Source organism: Dendrobates tinctorius, unplaced genomic scaffold, assembly GCF_039654945.1.
Source record: "Dendrobates tinctorius isolate UK_male_01 unplaced genomic scaffold, ASM3965494v1 ptg000129l, whole genome shotgun sequence".
In the NCBI taxonomy this organism is placed as follows: Eukaryota; Metazoa; Chordata; class Amphibia; order Anura; family Dendrobatidae; genus Dendrobates; species Dendrobates tinctorius.
Genome location: NW_027361797.1, coordinates 29,179,086 through 29,198,290, shown reverse-complemented (window position 1 = coordinate 29,198,290; position 19,205 = coordinate 29,179,086). Strand labels below are relative to the sequence as shown.

At 43.6% G+C, this 19,205-nt stretch overlaps 1 protein-coding gene across 4 annotated transcripts in view; it reads left to right on the top strand.

Moving 5' to 3' along the window:
• Window positions 1–19,205, top strand: part of SNX29 (sorting nexin 29) — a 520,598-nt gene that overhangs the window by 19,466 nt on the left and 481,927 nt on the right. For all 4 annotated transcript variants that reach the window (XR_012219883.1, XM_073542894.1, XM_073542895.1 and 1 more), the window contains exons 2-8: window positions 161–225; window positions 2,085–2,137; window positions 10,208–10,332; window positions 12,637–12,817; window positions 14,882–14,952; window positions 16,404–16,652; window positions 18,676–19,057. Coding sequence is in view for 3 of the 4 variants with exons in the window: in XM_073542894.1 (XP_073398995.1) it covers window positions 161–225; window positions 2,085–2,137; window positions 10,208–10,332; window positions 12,637–12,817; window positions 14,882–14,952; window positions 16,404–16,652; window positions 18,676–19,057 (1,126 nt within the window). In the remaining variant the exon portion in view is untranslated. The remainder of the gene's footprint in view (window positions 1–160; window positions 226–2,084; window positions 2,138–10,207; window positions 10,333–12,636; window positions 12,818–14,881; window positions 14,953–16,403; window positions 16,653–18,675; window positions 19,058–19,205) is intronic.

Below are 19,205 nucleotides of genomic sequence, written 5' to 3'. Positions count from 1 at the left end.
GAGGGGTCTGTCCTAATCCCAGTTTACAGGGCTTCAGACAGAAGCCCCGATGCGTGTCCCAAACGCTATGTGAAAGTACCCTCAAAGGGAGTACAGTATTTTCTACGTAGTACATCACTGTACGTTTCCATGAGTAATCTTAATATTTCCTTCCTTGTAGGGATACAGAACAATGACTTGAAAAGACAGTTTCTGATGGAGCGACTTCTGGACGCCGTAAAACAGGTACAATATAAGATGCGTTTGCCATGATCCAGGCCGGGGTTTGTTTCTTGCTATTCTCTCCCCGGGCTGGTTATGCGGGGGGTTAACTTTCTCTGCCTCATTTTAGGATCTGTTTGGCTATTTCAGCCCGCGGCTGCATGCAGGCAGCGTCAGCTATAGTTCCTGCCCCTGGCTTGAGCGACTGACCCTGTTACACCCTGATGTGTCCTCTGCCCGTTTACTCAGTTCCCGTGCTTTCCCATTCCTGCCACCCCGCTTGTCTTGGTGTTATCTCCCGATGCTGTGACCTTGGTATCTGACCCGGCTTGTCCACTGACCTGTTTTACTGTCTCACGTCTCTGGGATCTCTGCTGCTGACTGGCTCCGACTTCCCTGGCTTATATCTGACCATGTTTATTGCTGTTTCCTCTGGTACTGCGTTTCCTGTCCGTTCCTAACCCGGCTTGTCTGACCTCTCATGCCCACTAGTGGCGCATGTGCTGCCGTACGGTGGCCTTACGCTGTGAGTGCAACCTTTCTTCCCTCCCCAGCACCCCCTGGTGAAGGTTGCGCGATACTTTGCTGCAGCAGCATTACAGCATTCTTGTAATGTATATAGTAATCTTACTAATAATATAGTGTACAATGTCTCCAAAAAGTGAACTTTCAGGATCTCTTTTACTTGGGCTCATTTGCTCCAGTCTGTTGCCCGATGTCCATCTTCTTCTCAATGATGGTCTGGTAATCTAGCTGTCCAAGTACTGAACTCTAGGTAAACCTCTCAGGGGTTTGTATTTCTACACAGCAGCCAATCAGAGGAGACAGAATTGCAGAGGGCTGGACCAGTGATGACACAGTGGGCGTGTCTGAGACTACATCATGCTCTCCGTAGGCGCTATAGATAGACTGCAGTCACAGGACAGACCTCCCTCTTATTAGTCCCAAGCTAGAAAAAGCTGCTTAGCAGGAATCTTTGGGAAAACAACCAGCAGGTCATTATCCCTTATAGGTATTGACTTGTGTATGATTTTTCATCTCCTTTCCAGACAGTCACTTTAATTACTTGTAAATTTAGTATATTTTTATGTTTAAAGTAAATCTGATCTTTTTTTTAACTTAATGTTATTCACAATTTAAACCAAGTGCATTTGCTTTCCAATATGAGCAGTATCTGAAAAAGGTGTGAAGCAAAGTGTGATCATGGTCTTAAGGCCCTGTCACACACAGCGATCTCACTAGCGAGATTGCTGATTTCTGACACAACAGCGATCCCGCCAGAGATATCACTGTGTGTGACAGGCATCAGCGACCGGCCCCCCCGCCGGGTATCGCTGATCGTGCAGGAGTGTCCTGGGCCATTTTTTTGATCGTTGGTCTCCCGCTGGGCAGCGCGCATCGCTGCGTGTGGCAGCGGGAGATCAGCGACGCTGGGAGCTGGTATCTAGGGTAAACAATGGGTAACTAAGAGCCGCGCGGATCTTGGATACCAGCGTGCATGCTAGTATCTAGGGTAAACAGCGGGTAACTAAGAGCCGTGTGGCTCTTAGATACCTGCCCGCTGTTTACCCTAGATACCAGCTTGTTCGCTGGTCCTGATCGCTGGTGAGTCTTTATAACTATGTCCCAGCGATCCCATCCATGTTTGATCGTTGGTGGGATCGCTGGGACATTGTTATGTGTAATGGGGCCTTTAGTCTTACATTTCAGCTGGTACTGTCTGCAGCCCCTTTCTTCTAGAGCTTCCAGTGGCTGAATCCCCACAGATCAGACACTGATAGGAAAAGCTTGTGACATGCATCATTTTTCTTGTCAGATTACCACTAGTAATTTGATTAATTGTTTTCCTGTCTTTTTCTTTTTCTTTTTTTTTTTTTTTACAGTGCCAAATTCGATTTGGGGGCCGTAAGGAGATTGCTTCAGATTCTGATAGCCGGTATGTCTTATTTATTAATCCTGATTCTTTTGAGGATGTATGTGTTTATAGGGCATTTATAAGATTTATGAAATGGCGCCTGCTAAATATTCCCCCACATTGTGCCAACCTGTACTAGAGCAGCTATGCATGGTAAGACACGGCCATTACACAGTACACAGCAGGGGCACATTTATAAGATTATCCCAGCACAGAAACATTTCTTTTAAACACATCCTATTGTGGAACTTATTATTATTCCAATATCTGTTGATTAAAATGTATTTTGTTCATGGGAAATCTCCATTCAATGACTGGTAATAATTAGAGATGAGGCTCTGGTATTGACTGTGGAAAGGTATGGCTGCCTGACCACTGGGTGTTACTATTCTCCTTGTCAGGAGATGATGTGTAAGAACGCACCTTATTGGCAAGGGGAATGGGGACACCCATTTGTCAATGTATTGTTACCAAGAAGAATAGCGGAATTTTGAAGTCTAACAAAGGATGTTTCATATTTGTTGTTGATACAAGTACAAGTGTTAGGCTATGTGCCCACGTAGCATTTTAAAACGCTCACTAAAAACCGGACTCCTTCCCAGAAATCGCGCGTTTTTTTCCGCGCGATTTTACCGCGATTATGATCGTGATTTTGCTGCGATTTTCGCGTGCGATATTCAAGCACTTTCCAAGCGATTTGAAGCATCGCTTGGAAAGTGATTGACAGGTTGGTCACACTCGTCAAACATAGTGTTTGACAAGTGTGACCAGGTTTTTACTATTGAGGCCACCTATGCGGCATCAATAGTAAAAGATAGGATGTTAAAATGCTAAAAAAAATAAAAAAATCAGGGTATATTTACCTTCCGGCGTCCTGCGCTGCCATCCCGGGCCACAGCGTTCCCAGTAATGCCTTGCGAGACCTGTGATGACGTTGGTCTCACGTTACTATAGCGATCTCGCGAGACTACGTCGTTACAGGGCCTTGCCGCAAGGCATTACTGGGAACGCTTAGGCTGGGAATGCAGCGCGGGACACCGGAAGGTAAATATTCCCTGATTTTTTTTTATTTTTTATTCTTTTTTTTACAGGGGTATGGTACCCAGGGCCTGGAGGACAGTCTCCTCTCCTCCACACCGTGGGTACCAACCGCACATGAGACGCTTAACTTCCCGCATGGTGGGCATAGCCACATGCGGGAAGTAAGCGATTCTCATGCATTCCTATGGGTGCGGAATCGCGGCAATTCTTTGCGATTCCGCACAAAAGAATGAGCATGCTGCGATTTTTTCCGCGATGCGATTCCGCCGCGGAAAAAAGCGCAGCATTAGCACAGCATGTGCGGAATGCCATAGGAATGCATGGGGGGCGTTCTGTACACGATTTTTAAACGTTTTCACGCCGAAAATCGCGGCAAAAACGCTTAAAAATCGCTACGTGGGCACACAGCCTTAAAGAGGTTCTGCGTTCTTAACACATTGACTGCTAACGTCTTTATCGCCCCCGAGTCACCGATTATCTGCTGGAGACATTACTGAGATGCTAAGGGAAAGTCCCTAGGATGTTAATATTGTTCATATAATACCGTATAACTTTGGCTCATTGGGGTACGTTTATATCAGTACTCATCTACTGATATATAAGTGGACAGTGGCCAATATGTTAAGCTGCAAGTCTGCACTTACCCTACGTGACTGCAGACTTGGGAATACTCACATTGCCTGCATGGCAAACTTTGAGGATTCTCTGGCTCCCTGAGCGGGCAGTCATGTGAACACAAGTATGTGATTTGCATACTTCCGGCCACATTCTAACTAGACGTTTACAGCCTCTTCCTATACACTTGCATTGAATGAGGCAGCGCATGTCTAGTCGGCTCGTGACTGCATGTATGCAATTTGCATTCACTGTGCAGGTACCGGACAATCCTGACAGTGTGCAGTACACGCGATGTGAGGATTCACAAGTCTGCAGCTTGAGGCCGGCTAACACCTTTAACTAAAACAGACTAGAGTTGAGTGAATTTGCTTGGATTCTGTTGCCGAATCTGAATTTGCCATATTGGTACCCAGTTCATGCCGAATATATGTTTGATGACCGGTTCCTAATATATTTGCAAACTTCTTCTGTCATTGACGCTAATGCCGTTCAGCGAATATTGCAAATACAATACTCGCTGACGATCGTATTCGGAACCGAATCTGAACAAATTCGCCCAACTCTACAACAGAGGTCTCGGCAGTGGTGGGCTTAGATTTCCATGTTTTCTTATTAGTTCCCTCCTTTACAACTGTCTCTCCTTTGAGTTACGATACAAATTAACAGGGGTGCAGAATCTTTCTTTTTGGAGACGAGAGCGGCCTTTCTTCAGAATTTCTTGTGTGCGGAGTTTATAATGCGTTTTACTGAGGATGGCGCTAATAGTGAAGCGCTCCCGCTTTCTCTGGAAGTCTTCTCCAGAACATCTTACACAATACTCGTAACGTCTTATTAGCTGTTTAATGCTCAGTATAACAGGAGAAGTGGAATAAATGCTTCATTATTCTTCATTGCGAACTGCCCAACATAATTGACTTTGTGTTCGTCATTTCTAGCGTTCTTCCCAAGCTCCTGCAGTTTGGGATCTGGCTGTAATAAACCTATATTAGGACATTTTTTAATATCAAATTGCAGGATCTTCCATGACAACCACTTTTTTTTTTATGTTTAATAACCTGTCAATTGGAGAGTCTCTAAAAGGAAGTGAAGTGGGGGTTCAAAATCTGGGACCCCTAGCTGTTTCAGAGGGATTCATACTTGGCTGCAAAACCAGAACCAATCTCTGATCCCGCAGGATGAATCCACTGTCAGGTTCACCAGGCGTTGCCCGATTTGGCAGGATCTCCTCTATCCACAGGATAGGGGATAACTTGCTGATTGCTTGGGGTTTCCACCATTGGGATTAACACCAATCTTGACAACTGGGTTCTGAAGTGGAGCAAAAACCACACGTGTGTGAAACGGCTCCTTTCATTGTCTGTGGCACATTGTACAGCAGTCGGTTATATCTGGTATTCCCATAGAGAATGAAAGGAGCTGCGGGATGCAATTGTACCAATCACTTCACTCAAACTGTCTCGGGGATCGGTGACATTCTCAGCAGTGGGACCCCTAACGATTAGCAGGTTATTACCCATAGGTGGATAGGTTACTTGCAAACCTGTGACGAGCCTTTTAAAGGGAACCTGTCAGCAGGTTTGTGCTGTGTAATCTAATGCAGTATGTTTTAGGGGCAGAGACCCTGATTCCAGCGATATGTCACTTGCAGGACTGCATGTTGTCATTTTGTTGCAGTCATTGTTTTTTCTGCAGCAGATCTAGCAGAGCTCAGAATACTAAGCCCTGTATAACCCCACCCACACCACTGATTGGATGCTTTTTGTGTACACTGTACTTTGACAAAAAGCTGCCAATCAGTGCAGAGGGGGCAGGGTTACCTAGAGCAGAAGGACTAGGAGGCAAGAGACACCTAGTCCTGTAGTGATAATCTCATGAAGCTAAAACACTGAATTTATTAAAGCAGCAACACACAGCCTAGTAAGTTACACATCACAGGAATCAGGGTCTCTACTCCTACGCTGTGGTGTTCCCAGATTACATAGCAAAAGCCTGCTGACAGTTTCTCTTTAAGTTCTGATCACGTCTCCATTGTGGCTCCTGTTTATAATGGAAGCCACAAAGCTTTGCTGGATGTACTGGCTTTGTAATGGGGTCCAGTGGGTTTAGATGAGCTGTCTATTATTTTGACACCTGTCAGAGGGTCTGAGACTTCTGATTGCAACAAAAAAATGTGATCAAATCCTGTTTTTAGCAATTTCTCATTTTCATTTATTAACCACTTAGTCTTAATTGTCCACTAAATGAATATAAATCAACATTTTAAGCAGTACAATAAACACTTAAAAAAACAATTTTGTTACTAAATTTTTCCTAATTTTGCACTGGAGCAGCACATTTTCCGAGAGGAATTTCCCGCAGGCTTATTTCAGCTGTGCGTTCGTTTTTCAGCAGAAATAAGGCGTTGATGTTGCGCTGATGACAGTGTTGTGCCTGCAGTGTACGACACGCATCGCTGCGCCTGATACCTAGCGCAGATACTTGGGGAAACACTTCCATGACTTCTCCTTCAGTGTTTTCCTCCTGTGTTTCGGAAGTCAATTATAGCATCTGCATTCGTGCATGAACTGTTACAAAGCCCGAGCGAGACAGGCTGATGCTTTGGAAATAGGGAGACTGTCCTTCAGGTTTATTTTTGCTAGCATAAGTCCCCATGTGGATTCTTGACTCTATAGGTGTGTTCACACACTACAAATTTGCTGCTGAAAATTTCTACTGCTAATCTGCAAAAACCTTAATGGAATTCAGTAGTTGCAGATTAAACTGAAGATTTGCCAGTGATCCGCAGCAAAATACTCAACAAGCTGGGTACAATGTAGATTTTCACTCCCTGTTGAACATAAAGGGAACATGTCTTCGGATTTCTGGTACCATATCGGAGAGCAGCATAATGTAGGAAAAGAGACCCTAATTCCAGCGATGTATCACTTAGTTTACTGGGTGCAGCATTTGTGACACAATCAGAGTTTACAGATGCATCATGTAGCAGAGCTCAGAAAGCTGCACCTGCCCACACCTCAGCACTCTATGTACATTGTCTATCGACAGTGAGCTGCTTATCGGAGCAGGGGGCGTGGCCGGACCAGGGCTCACATGAGCTGTAGTCCATGCAGTGATAATAAAACATTCATTTTATTGAAACAACAGCACCGAGGCTAATAAGTGGCACATCGCTGAAATTATTGCTTCAGTCCTTACCTCATGCTGTCCTCGGATAACATAGAAAAAAACCTGCAGACAGATTCTCCTTAACAGGAAAACTACATTTCTAACCCAGACTGCTCCAAGACATAAATTAATCTGGAGTCAATTTCCACTTCGCAACCACAGTAAAGCCAGATTCAGACACCTGTATACAAACCACAATGCCCGGATTGACGGCAAGCTTAGTAGAGTTCGGCTGTGTTCAGAGAATATTGCAAAACCATTATTTGCCGACAATCGTACTCTGAACTGAATATTGAAAAATTTGCTCCACTCTATAGCTTAGAGCCTCATATATTTGAGACTGTTCAAGTCAAATGAACTGTGGTCAGTGTGAGCATTTCGGTCCTTATACAGTTGTGTGACAGTATAACTGCTGTTTTTTTTTTTTTTGCAGTAGATTTATATCTAATATATAAAGCTCAATGTGTGTGTGTATATGTTTGTATGTATGTATGTGTGTATGTCCGGGATTTGCATCTGCACCGTCGCAGCTACAGCCACAAAATTTTGCACAGTCACACGTCTGGACCCCGAGAGCGTCATGGGCTATGTTGTGAGGCGAAATTTTAACCCAGCGCGTTCCAATTCACCAAACAATTTAGCCTATTATTCTTATCATTTCTATGGTGTTATCGTCCTTCTGTAAAGTTGGAAATAACACAATTTATTACCGTGCCAACACAGACCACCCTCTGACACAGACTGCAGGGGGAGCCCAGTATCACACAGGATAGGATTAGACACATGGCTCAGCAGTCAGTATCACACAGGATAGGATTAGATACACAGCTCAGCAGTCAGTATCACACAGGATAGGATTAGATAGACAGCTCAGCAGACAATATCACAACAGAATAGGATTAGATACACGGCTCAGCAGTCAGTATCACACAGGATAGGATTAGATACACGGCTCAGCAGTCAGTATCACACAGGATAGGATTAGATACACGGCTGAGCAGTCAGTATCACACAGGATAGGATTAGATACACGGCTGAGCAGTCAGTAACACACATGATAGGATTAGGTACACGGCTCAGCAGTCAGTATCACTCAGGATAGGGTTAGATACATGGCTCAGCAGACGGTATCACACAGGATAGGATTAGATACACTGCTCAGCAGTCAGTATCACACAGGATAGGATTAGATATGCGGCTGAGCAGTCAGTAACACACGATAGGATTAGATACACGGCTCAGCAGACTGTATCACACAGGATAGGATTAGATGCACTGCTCAGCAGTCAGTATCACACAGGATAGGATTAGGTACACAGCTCAGAAACAGGATGTGCCAAAGGAGAGGACATTTTCATTCCAAGAATTCCACTCATTCCATCTGATTTGTTTTTTGATTTTAAACGCTTCCAGTTCAACTGTTATTTGCAATGTCCATTAACAATGCTCAGGGACAGTCCTTGAAAGTCGTAGGGATCGATTTGCAATCTCCATGCTTTTCTCATGGTCAACTTTATGTGGTCTGTTCAAGAGTTGGAACTGCCAAAAATCTGTTCATCTTTGCACCGAAAGGAAAAACCAAAAATGTTGTTTATCAAAAGGCTCTTGAATGAGTTGAAAATATAAATACTATCAGTACTTGGGTAATCGTTTAGTTAATTTGTGTTGCAAATCTGTAGTGCTGAATATATGATGTGAATTGTTTTTATGTGCAATATAATCATTATAATTTGTTATAACTAACCACAGTTGGTTACTAAGCCCAGGCAACGCCGGGCTCTTCAGCTAATATATATATATATATGGGTTTGGGAAATACAAGGGGTACGCAAAAGAAACTGAAATGAGGGCAGAGGGCTTGTAGTACAGCCTTCCGCCACTGGGTGTATATTTGCGGATTCTTACTTTTTTTTTTTTCTATCTTTTGCTTATTTTGTGTTGGCTGATTGACATGAATAATATGCGGCTATGACATTTTGTGTCTTTTTGGGAAAAATAAGCATTGGAAGCATTTGTTATGCTACAAACAGCCTACGATGAAGGTGTAATAACAATAATATTAGCAAATACCCAAATACCTCCAATGATAAAATGTAGTATAGTTCTTCTGATTCGGTATGTTGCTTACCCCTTGTGCAGGGCATTACAGTAGCTTAGATATCTATTGCTACGATCACTAGCAGCTAACTAACTATATGAGTGGTCGTAACCATGGATACCTAAGCTACTGCAATGCCCTGCACATGGGGTAAGAGACATAGTCAATCAGGAGAACTATACTACATTTCTAATTGAAGGTATTTGCTAATATTGATTATTATTATTACACTTACTATATATTGGGATGTGACCTTGGAGATGGAAAAATACCCCTTTAAGTCAGATGAGGTTTCTGAAAAAAGTACACAAAGTAGCTACAGTCACACCCACCAAGCACCCAATGCACGTTTCACAAACGCTTTGTTAGATGTTCACATGCAGCTTTTTTGCAAATTAAATTGGCTTTTTACATTACCAGCAAAAGCTATGAGACTTCAGAAATCTTATGCACACGCTTGTTTTTTTTGTTTTTTTTTTTGACAACTGCAGCTTTGCTTTATTTTTTCCCTTTTTTTTTCTTTTCTTTAAGTCTGTAGCATGTCCGTTTTTAAGTATTCTCGCAGAAGGTGAAAAGACTAAAAAAGATTCAACAAAGGTTTTTTTTTCTTTTTGCAGCCTTTTGAGACCATTTTTGGTGAATAAAACTAACTTTATGAACTATGTACCTTACTCAAAGCACACATCCCAAAAAAGCAGCAAAATAAATGCCGCGAAAAACCCACAAAATGGGATTTTTGATGCAGCATTTTTTTTTTTACCTGCCGAAAGAGAGAAATTTTGGCTGCTGGAAGGAAAAACAAACCTGCGAACAAACTTTTAGGGTCACATCTTGCTCTTCATTCATACAGCCATACCAAAAGTAAATGCACATTGCACAGAGTTGGTGCAGTTTACGTTTCCCCCTGTGCCAAGCATCGCCGCAGTCTCACTGCTCAGGGGGGCAGCGCAATTGTAATGTGATTATTATATGGGTCACATTGCATTTGTGCAGAAATAAGGCCGCGGTGCTGTCAGCGCAGAGTTGTGATCTAACGATCCTGATCTGTAAGCGTTGGCGTGCTGGCACGCTGACGTATCGCTGCCCCCTCCAACCCTTCATCTTGAGGAGCAGACATGTTTTCGGTTCCCTCCGTGCGCCTCTCTAATTATGCATTTGTTTTGTTGCAGGGTTATTTGTCTGTGCGCTCAGTTTGAGGCCGTTCTTCAGCATGGCTTGAAAAGAAGCCGCGGATTAGCATTAACAGCGGCAGCAATCAAACAGGCAGCAGGATTCTCCAGTAAAACAGAGACAGGTAACCCTCCATTATCGCCAGTCTGCCTAATTATGTTTTGACAGTTCCTCGGTGTGCACGCTACGTGGCTTGTTGCAGCAGCGTTTTATTTAGTCGTTTGGCTAATGTACCAAACCAGAGCGAATTAGGCTTAACCGCTTAGCAATCTCCACTCTTTCTACCAGTCCTTCCAATGCTCATTATCGCAAGGCTCCTTTTAACTATTCAGCGGCACATGTTCACTATGCACACATTTGTTATGGAAAAACACACACCAGACTGATTTCTGTTTAATTTTGTACCTATCCAGTAGTCGGGGAATTGGCAGCCTGTAGCAATCCAGATATTGTGAAATTTGGGACTTGTTCAACCTCTGGGATGCTAATCACCAAAGCAGTGACATTAGGGCAAGGTGTGTGGATTGTTGCCTCCTGTAGCAGTAGTTGGATGCACCAAATATTCCATTCAGTTTAACGTAGCATCAGCATGGCATACCCAGCCACACAACCGTTCTTGTCCACCCAATAGGTGTCCTTCGAAACGGAGAAAATGATGGTTATCTCCAGTGGTTGGTGCCCCACCATGCATTAGGAGTCCTTCGAAATGGAGAAAATAATGGTTATCTCCAGTGGTTGGTGACCCACCACCCATTAGGATTCCTTCGAAATGGAGAAAATAATGGTTGTCTCCAGTGGTTAGAGCCCACCCACCCATTAGGATTCCTTCGAAATGGAGAAAATAATGGTTATCTCCAGTGGTTAGAGCCCACCCACCCATTAGGATTCCTTCGAAATGGAGAAAATAATGGTTAAATCCTGTGGTTGGAACCCCACCACCAATTCGGAGTCCTTCGAAATGGAGAAAATGATGGTTCTCGCCAGTGGTTGGTGCCCCACCACCCATTAGGAGTCCTTCGAAATGGAGAAAATGATGGTTGTCTCCAGTGGTTGGTGCTCCACCACCAATTAGGATTCCTTCGAAATGGAGAAAACGATGGTTGTCTCCAATGGTTGGTGCCCCACCACCCATTAGGAGTCCTTCGAAATGGAGAAAATGATGGTTTTCTCAGGTGGTTGGAGCCCCACCATGCATTAGGAGAAAATAGAGAAAATCATGGTTACCTCCAGTGGTTGGAGCCCCACACCAGTTTGTATTACAAGACTATGTCGGGTGAATGCTTGATATTGGGGAGATTCTGTTCAGAAAACTGAAGTTGCCTACTGCTCGGTGAGCAAAATTTTCCTCTGGGGTGAAACATACCTTCCAGGCAAAAGATCTAACCAGAAGTCTGCTTTAACCGTAAAGGGGTGTTCTCAAGTTTGAAATGTATCTGTTCTCCAAAGAATAGGGGATAACTTTCCAATCACTGGGGGTCTGACCGACATGACTCCCTCAGGTCGTAAGAACCAGGGTTGTGAAAACCCCTGACTGTATGGCGCAGAGGTCGATCATGTGCACTACCTCTCCACTCATTCTTATAGGAGCATCAGAGATTTTTGAGCGCTGCTCTCTGCAACCTCCGAAGGTCTCAGTTTGTCCACTACTTTAACAATGATGTTATCTTTAGGATGTCATCAATGTCTGATTGGTGGGGTTCCGACATACGGTAACCCTGCCGATCAGCTGTTCTCAGTGTTGGCGCTGCCGGAACTGCACAAATATGGTGCTGCACAGTAATATAATGATTTGACTCGATTGCGACCACTATGCAGTAGACGGAGCAGTACAGCTCCTTAACTGGTCCGTTCCGGCTGCCGCTGACTTCGAGAACAGCTGGTTGGCGGGTTTCCGGTTGTCTCACTCCGGCAATCAGACATGGATGACCTATCCTAAGGATAGGCCACCAGTGTTGGTGAATAACCTCTTTAAGAATAAATGGAGTGGTAGTGTGCATTATCGACCTCCGCACCATGCAGCCAACGCTCTTCAGAACCCCTGTTCTAGGGACCGGTGGGGGCCACGGTGGTCCGAATTCCAGCGATCGGGTGGCGCAATTGATAAGGCAACTATGAAATTCCTATTAAATAATGTGCATGGGTCCTATAAATTAGAATAGATCCATGTGTCCCTCACGGGACGTCCTATGATTGCTTGGACATGGCTTTATGGAGACGTGTTCCAGTTTTATCGGACACTAGTACATGGTTTCATTCCGATATGCAGCCATATGTTAGTTTCTGTTATAAAGCCGATATTATGGCATCCTCTATTAAAAAAAAAAAAAAAAAAAGAAAAGGTATTGTGCCCTTTTGATATAAATCAGTGTGTCCTTTTGCCCTTATAGGACCAGTAGAAGCAGTGATGTTTATTTCTTTTTTTTTCTAGAACCAGTATTTTGGGTGTACGTGAAGGAAATTCTAAACAAGCACGAACTTCAGAGATTCTACGCCCTGAAGAACATAAGCACTGATATCGGGAGGGGACGCGCCTGGCTGCGATGTGCCTTGAATGAACATTCCCTGGAGCGTTACGTACATATGTTGCTCGCAGATCCAAACAGACTTAGGTAACGCTCAGATCTGCCGACCTCTTCTAAAAAGAAAAGTTTATTGTTGCAGACAATGTTGATCAAACAATTCGTGTCAAGCAATGGAATTTAGGTCACTCTGCTCTGATGAAAGAATCAGAGGGAAGTTATCGCTGGCGATATTATTAAAGAGAACCTGTAATAATTCCTGCTGACCGAACCTTGAATCAGAGACTGACTTTCTAATTAAATAAATTGTACATTTGTTTTAGGTTTCATTTTTTCAGAGAAAAATAAATGTACATGTTTGTAATGTAAGAGATGGACTCTGTTTCATGGTTTGGGGATTAGGAATCACATGACAGATTTCCTTTAATGTAGTATCAGTATTTGTCCTAGATGTGTACATGTTAATTAATAGGTCATCGGATAATAATAAGTTCTACACTTGGATGTGTTAAAATAAAAAACAATGTTCATGTGCTGAGATCTTATAAGTGTGTATCTGCATTGTACTGTGTAGTAGCTGTGTTCTACCATGCAGAGCTGCTGTAGTTCATGATCAGCTCCTAGCCTTGGGGGTGGATGGGGGCTGTAAATCTCTTATCGAGTGAGTATACAGACTAAACAGTACACTTCCTGAGGTAATATATTTCCCTGCCTGTTTTGACACAGGAGTGAGATTTTCTGCTGTTTCTCCAGCCCTCTGAGTTCATAATAAATCAAGTCCATGATGTAGAACCTCCGGCGGCCATCAAGCTTATATGTCACTGAGTTAATTTGTGATGAACTCACAGGACTAGTGACACAGCAGAAGCATTTGTTCCTGTGATAGAACAGGCAGGGAATTTAGTTACTTGAGAAAGTAGCAGCTGTGAGCCCCTGCTGTGTGGTGTCTGTATACTCATTTAGAATTAACGTATGATTCCCCTTCCCCTGGCCAGGAGTTCTTGTATGTGCCTACTTTGAGCTGGAGCATCTCTGCATGGTTTGACACAGCAGATGGCACCGTACATAGCAGGGGCACATTTATACGATTATTTCGGCACAGGGACATTTTTTGCTGTTCGAAACTGTAAGTAGCATGAACCTTATACTGGTTGCAGCCACATAGGTTTTATTCTGAAATGCTGCAGTGTTTCAGAGAAAACAGACTTTGAAAAGTCTGCTAGGTATTATATGCCACGGAGGTTTAGTCCGACGCCAGACCCCGGTGGCTTCTCCCCATCCCACTTCCGTTGACTGATAGGTCTTTCTATATTTTCATAGGGCGAAACTTTTCAGTCTAAGGGTGCAGGGTGTGAAGAAGCCACTGGGGTCCTGTGTTGGACTAGTCATCTGTGATTCATAGTTCCCAGATGACTTTTCAAAATCTTTTTTTTTTTCTGAAAGACTGAAGCATTTCAGAGTTACGTGGCTGCTATAATGCAACTAGTACCTGATTATTGCTCCTGGTGATGCGTGCAGCATGAATCACATGATGGTTCCATTTAAAGCACTGCCAGATGGTATCATTGTTATTTGTTCCCTGACCCCAGGGTTGCTCTCTGGTCCTGCCCCACCATCTTGTAACTGCAATCCCTGACTTGCCGGAGGTGTCACAAGCTCTCGGTGTATGTCTATGAGCACCTCGTTCTAGCTCTCATAGACTTACATTGAGTTGTGACTTCTGGTCTGCCCTGCAAAGACTGGAGCAATGCGGTGGGTCACAAACGGCTGGAGAGCGACTGGAGCCGTGCCGGGAAGATCTGAAGACACTGGCTCATGACTATATTACGAAGGACAAGATACAGACATAATTGATACCTCAGCAAGGCTGAAATAAGAAAAAAAAAACAGTTGGAATGGTTCTTTAAATAGTTAAAATGTTGTAATAAAAATTGGTTGTCACCTTTTTTTTTTCATAAAATTGGAAGAAATGGATGTTTGGATTTCTGAACTATGTCTGCTATCAGATAGAAGGCAGGCTCCTATATACAGTATCCTCTTCTAGTATGTTATTTTCTGGCCGGATAATTTATGTCTTTGATGTTGAATTGGATTCCGAGCTTTTATTATGCTACAAGCTATTTTTCTTCCATTTCTCCTTTTATTGATTTGCAGTTTCTTCTATGAAGACTGGTCATTTGTGTTAGATGAGGAGCGTTCCAGCATGCTCCCTACCATGGCAGCTGGTAAGTCTGGGTTCTTCTCATTGCTGTAATATTGATCCTCACTAGTAATGTAATTTCATTTTTTTTTTAAGGGATGTAAGGCATCCAAAATCTCTGCTCGGAGATTTCTGTCACTGGAAAATGTCCTACCGAGTTCATACTGCCTTGAGCCTTGTGTCCATGATTTCTAGTGGCAGAAATCTCTGTACCGACCGTAAGATTCCAGCGATTTACTGGTGGTTTTCAGACGCAGAATTCCATATAAATGTATCTTGGGCCAGGGCAGACATAATTTAAGGTAGTAAAACGTCCCCTTTACTATCCATGTACGGTGCAAAATGAAGATTTTTTTTTGAAGGACATGACACAACAGTTGTGACCAACTCCATTTGTTTGGGAAGACAGACAGTTTTTACAATTTTTTTGCCTATGTGATTACTGCTGGGTTTAGGGTGCCACATGACTTGGGCTCCAGGATAACACTATTGATGGGTTAGCCTCAGGTCCGGCCATCAATATAAGGTTGGTGGGGGTCCGACTCTTGACACCCTCAATAAGCAGTTAGAAAGAGACTGCAACAGTTGGTCTAGAGCTGCAAACTTTTCAGTGTCTACACCGCTTAGCCTACCTGCTCCATCTACTTATTAGCGACTGTGCTGATAACTGCAGTGTCGCTCCATTCACTTCCATAGGGCAATATCCAGCACAGACATTGCTAACTAGATGGCAGACAGCTAGACAGAGAAACGTACGCCTTGTACAAGTGCCACCGCTGATTGGTGAGAATATCAAGAGTCGGACCCCTACTGATGTGATATTTGATGCTTAAAGACCCCCAGTACATCTTAGATGGCTGAACGATGATTCGCCAATAGTTCTGCTGGCAGCAGTGTCTCCTGTTACCCAAGAGCACACGCTCAGTCGAGTGCTTTCTCAGCCAAGCACTCCTGTGTTCTCTATGAGAGAGCAACATCCACATCTTATCTCTGGGAGAAGAAAAGGATTGGTTTTCTAAATTCAGACATGCCAGACCCTTCATCATCTGTTCATAGTCTCCATATGCATTACACTGTCAGTTGAACCCATTGATACACATCTACTGTGTATGGGGGGCTTAAGGAGAGGCCATCAGTATAGTGATCCCAGGAAACTCCTTTAAAATACAGACAAACAATTGTTGGTTCCCATCCAGCTTCCCCGACTCCTTCCTTCCCATGGAGATAGGATGAGAAGTGGCTGCCAGCCTTCTCTTACATCACTTATCTAAATGGACACGTAAAAAAAACAAGCCTGGGAAATATAGATTTCCTCTAACACTGGGCACTGGAGGTATCGGGATGTCCCATAGACCCAAGATCATCATTGGCTAACGCCACCAAAATCAATCTGATCCACCATCATAATTGTTGTGTATTGGCCAGCTCATGGTTGATGTCGAGAGAGATTTAATTTCTTGTATCTCACATTTTAAGGTTTGAACTCAATACTGTTTGCAATCAACATCGATAATAAGGATCTCAATGGACAGGCAAAAACGGCTCCCACGGTTTCTCACCTACTGAAGGAGTCCACTCAAAATGTCACCTCTTTACTCAAGGAATCCACGCAAGGCGTCAGCACTCTCCTGCGAGAGATCACATCATCTTCCGCTGTTTCTATTTTAATCAAACCTGAGCAGGACTCGGACCCTCTGCCAGTGCTTTCCCGAAGTCTTACATCAGGTGGGTTTTGTGATAATAAAAGAAGATCTTAAGCGGTTTTCTCAACTTGTCTGCAGGATCGCACCCCTCCCCTGCCTCTCTCGGCTTCTTGCTTGCACGAGGGTGGAGCGCCTGATTGACAATTCTGACCAGCTCCACTTGCCAGAGCCATGCGCTGTCTGATGCTGCAGTCACAGTCAGATTTACTGCTGCAGCATTGGAGGAGCGCAGCGGCGTTGGAGGAGCGCAGCAGCACTGAAGCCTCAGAATAGCTTGTAAGCTCTACTTTCCTTGCCTAGAAGACTGGGCACCTCTGATAGCCAACAGCGGTGGCTGGAAACTAAGGCAAAGTGTAACGCATGACAGAATTAAAAATCTCTCTGCTCTCACACTGCCACTATATGTGTCTATGGATGGATAATGTTCTTGTGATTACCCTATACTATAGGGCAGCATAGATAATGATAGATCTTACATAAATCAAAGGCAAAACTAAATTGTAAGTTTTGCATAGCATACAAATAGACAGTAGACTACCATGGATCTGTATGAATCTCTGGCCTTCCATTCAGTGGCCTTAGTGCTCGGGATATTGATGAACAGGGTGTCATCCCTTCTGGTCCTGGCGTAGAGACCACTTGGGTGGCAGCACTGGAATAGCAGAGGCTTGAAGTGATAACACTTTCTATAATGATCACTTTCTTCTGGTCACTAGCAAACTCCTAAAATTTAAAGGGGTTGCTTGGGGTTATGATATTGATGATCTGTCCAGGAGAAAAGTCATCAATACCCGATCACCTGGGGTCCAACACCAGGCACCCTCACCGATCAGCTGTTTTTCAGTAATGTCCAATTTTATACATTGGGCAGAGCCGGAACAGCCCTCTACTTTACACTGTGTAGTGATCGTTGCCAGCAAGTGCAACTCAATTCCTATTCACTTTAATAGGAGCTGAGCTGCAGTACCGGAGTCCGTGCGCTATACAATGCACAAGGCCGTTCTGTTCAGCGTCATTCACCGTTCACGTCCAGCTGCTGCCAGAACTGACATCCGCTTATTGGTGCGGATGATGGGTGTTGTATCTGGAAAAGATTCTCTGTAACTTTCAGTTTATTGATTTTAATCTCTCCTCATTGTGGCCTTTGGAGTCCAGTGGGCGGAGTGGCCCATTGATTAACAGCAGCGTTACCCTTCTGAAAGCACAAACAGCATAACCATCAATCACTAAAGGATAGGTCAGGATAGGTCATCAGTATCAGAAGCCTGGTCAACCGTATTGATGATTCTCTACAGTTTTTTTCCAAGAAAGCAGCAGAATAAAATAATGTAGAACTGTTACTTATGTGAAGAGATCCTAATATCTAACATAGGAAGTAGTTGGTAAAAAAACACTATGGTACAATTATTGGTTACTACTAGTGATGAGTGAACATTCTCGGATAAGTGTTTTCTGAGCATGCTTGAGTGCTAATAGAGTGTCTTCGGCGTGCTCGAATAGTATGTTCCAGTCCCCGCGGCTCCATGTCTCTGCAATATGAAAGGAGCACAGGGGAGCTGAAGATGGCCAGATCTAACAATCCTGCCAGCTTCAGAGTAGCGCTTACAAGCTCTTTTGGAAAAAGCTTGTAAGCGCTGCACTCCTTTCAGAAGAGACCGTCCAGTGCTGATAGACTGCAGAGGGTGCCGGTAACCCAGGCATTGAGCAGTAAACTATGGCATTAATTGTTTTCTGTTTTTGAGAAGAAAGATGTTTTTGATAAGAAGTAAATTATGAAGTTGTTTTTCCAATCACTTTGCAAATGTAACTGTTTCTGGCACTGAGATAACCCCCTTTAAAAGTTTTTCACTGATGTAAGTTTGACCTGGTAGATATATATATATATATATATGAAATAAGACCGATGTGTTGGATTGCACAGTAGAAGTTTTCATTTAGTAGAAATTCCCTTGAATGAAATTTCTCTTCCTTGTCAGTAGCACTTTCCTAAAATATGCCAGGAGAGGGGGAAGGAAAAGAAAAATCTGTGTTTTTGTTTTCTGTAGATGGTAAAGTTAAAAAGGATCGAAAAAAGAAGAAGAAAGTGTCGACTATCATCTCGTTTGATGATGACTGGGATACGGAGGATTCGCATCCGGCGGTGGCTTCAAAGGCGGCAGTGAGTGGCATGGAGAGTTCAGAGGAGCATTCTGACAGGTCCTCCGCCGCACTCTCCAACTTTGAGGCGCAGTTTGAAATGAACTTGAATGACAAAGAAAATGCAGACGGCTCCTGGAGAAACCAGTCTCCGTGTGTTAATGGGGATTTCAGTTACAGAAAACTGGACGTGAAGAGCATAGATGATGAAGACTTGGATGACTACGGCACATACGAAGCACAAGCTGTCAGAAAGTCGGAAGTTAGAACGGAGAGCGTTTCTGCCGCACAGTAAGTTCCCTCTAATCACAGTGCCGCTTTGTAAGTCTTTTTCTAGGTATGATCTTTGTATCGCCGTCATTTCGTGTGATACTTTTTTGTATACTGCCCGTAGTGGTTTGCTTTAGGGTAAATAACGTCCCTTTAACAGTGACGTGCC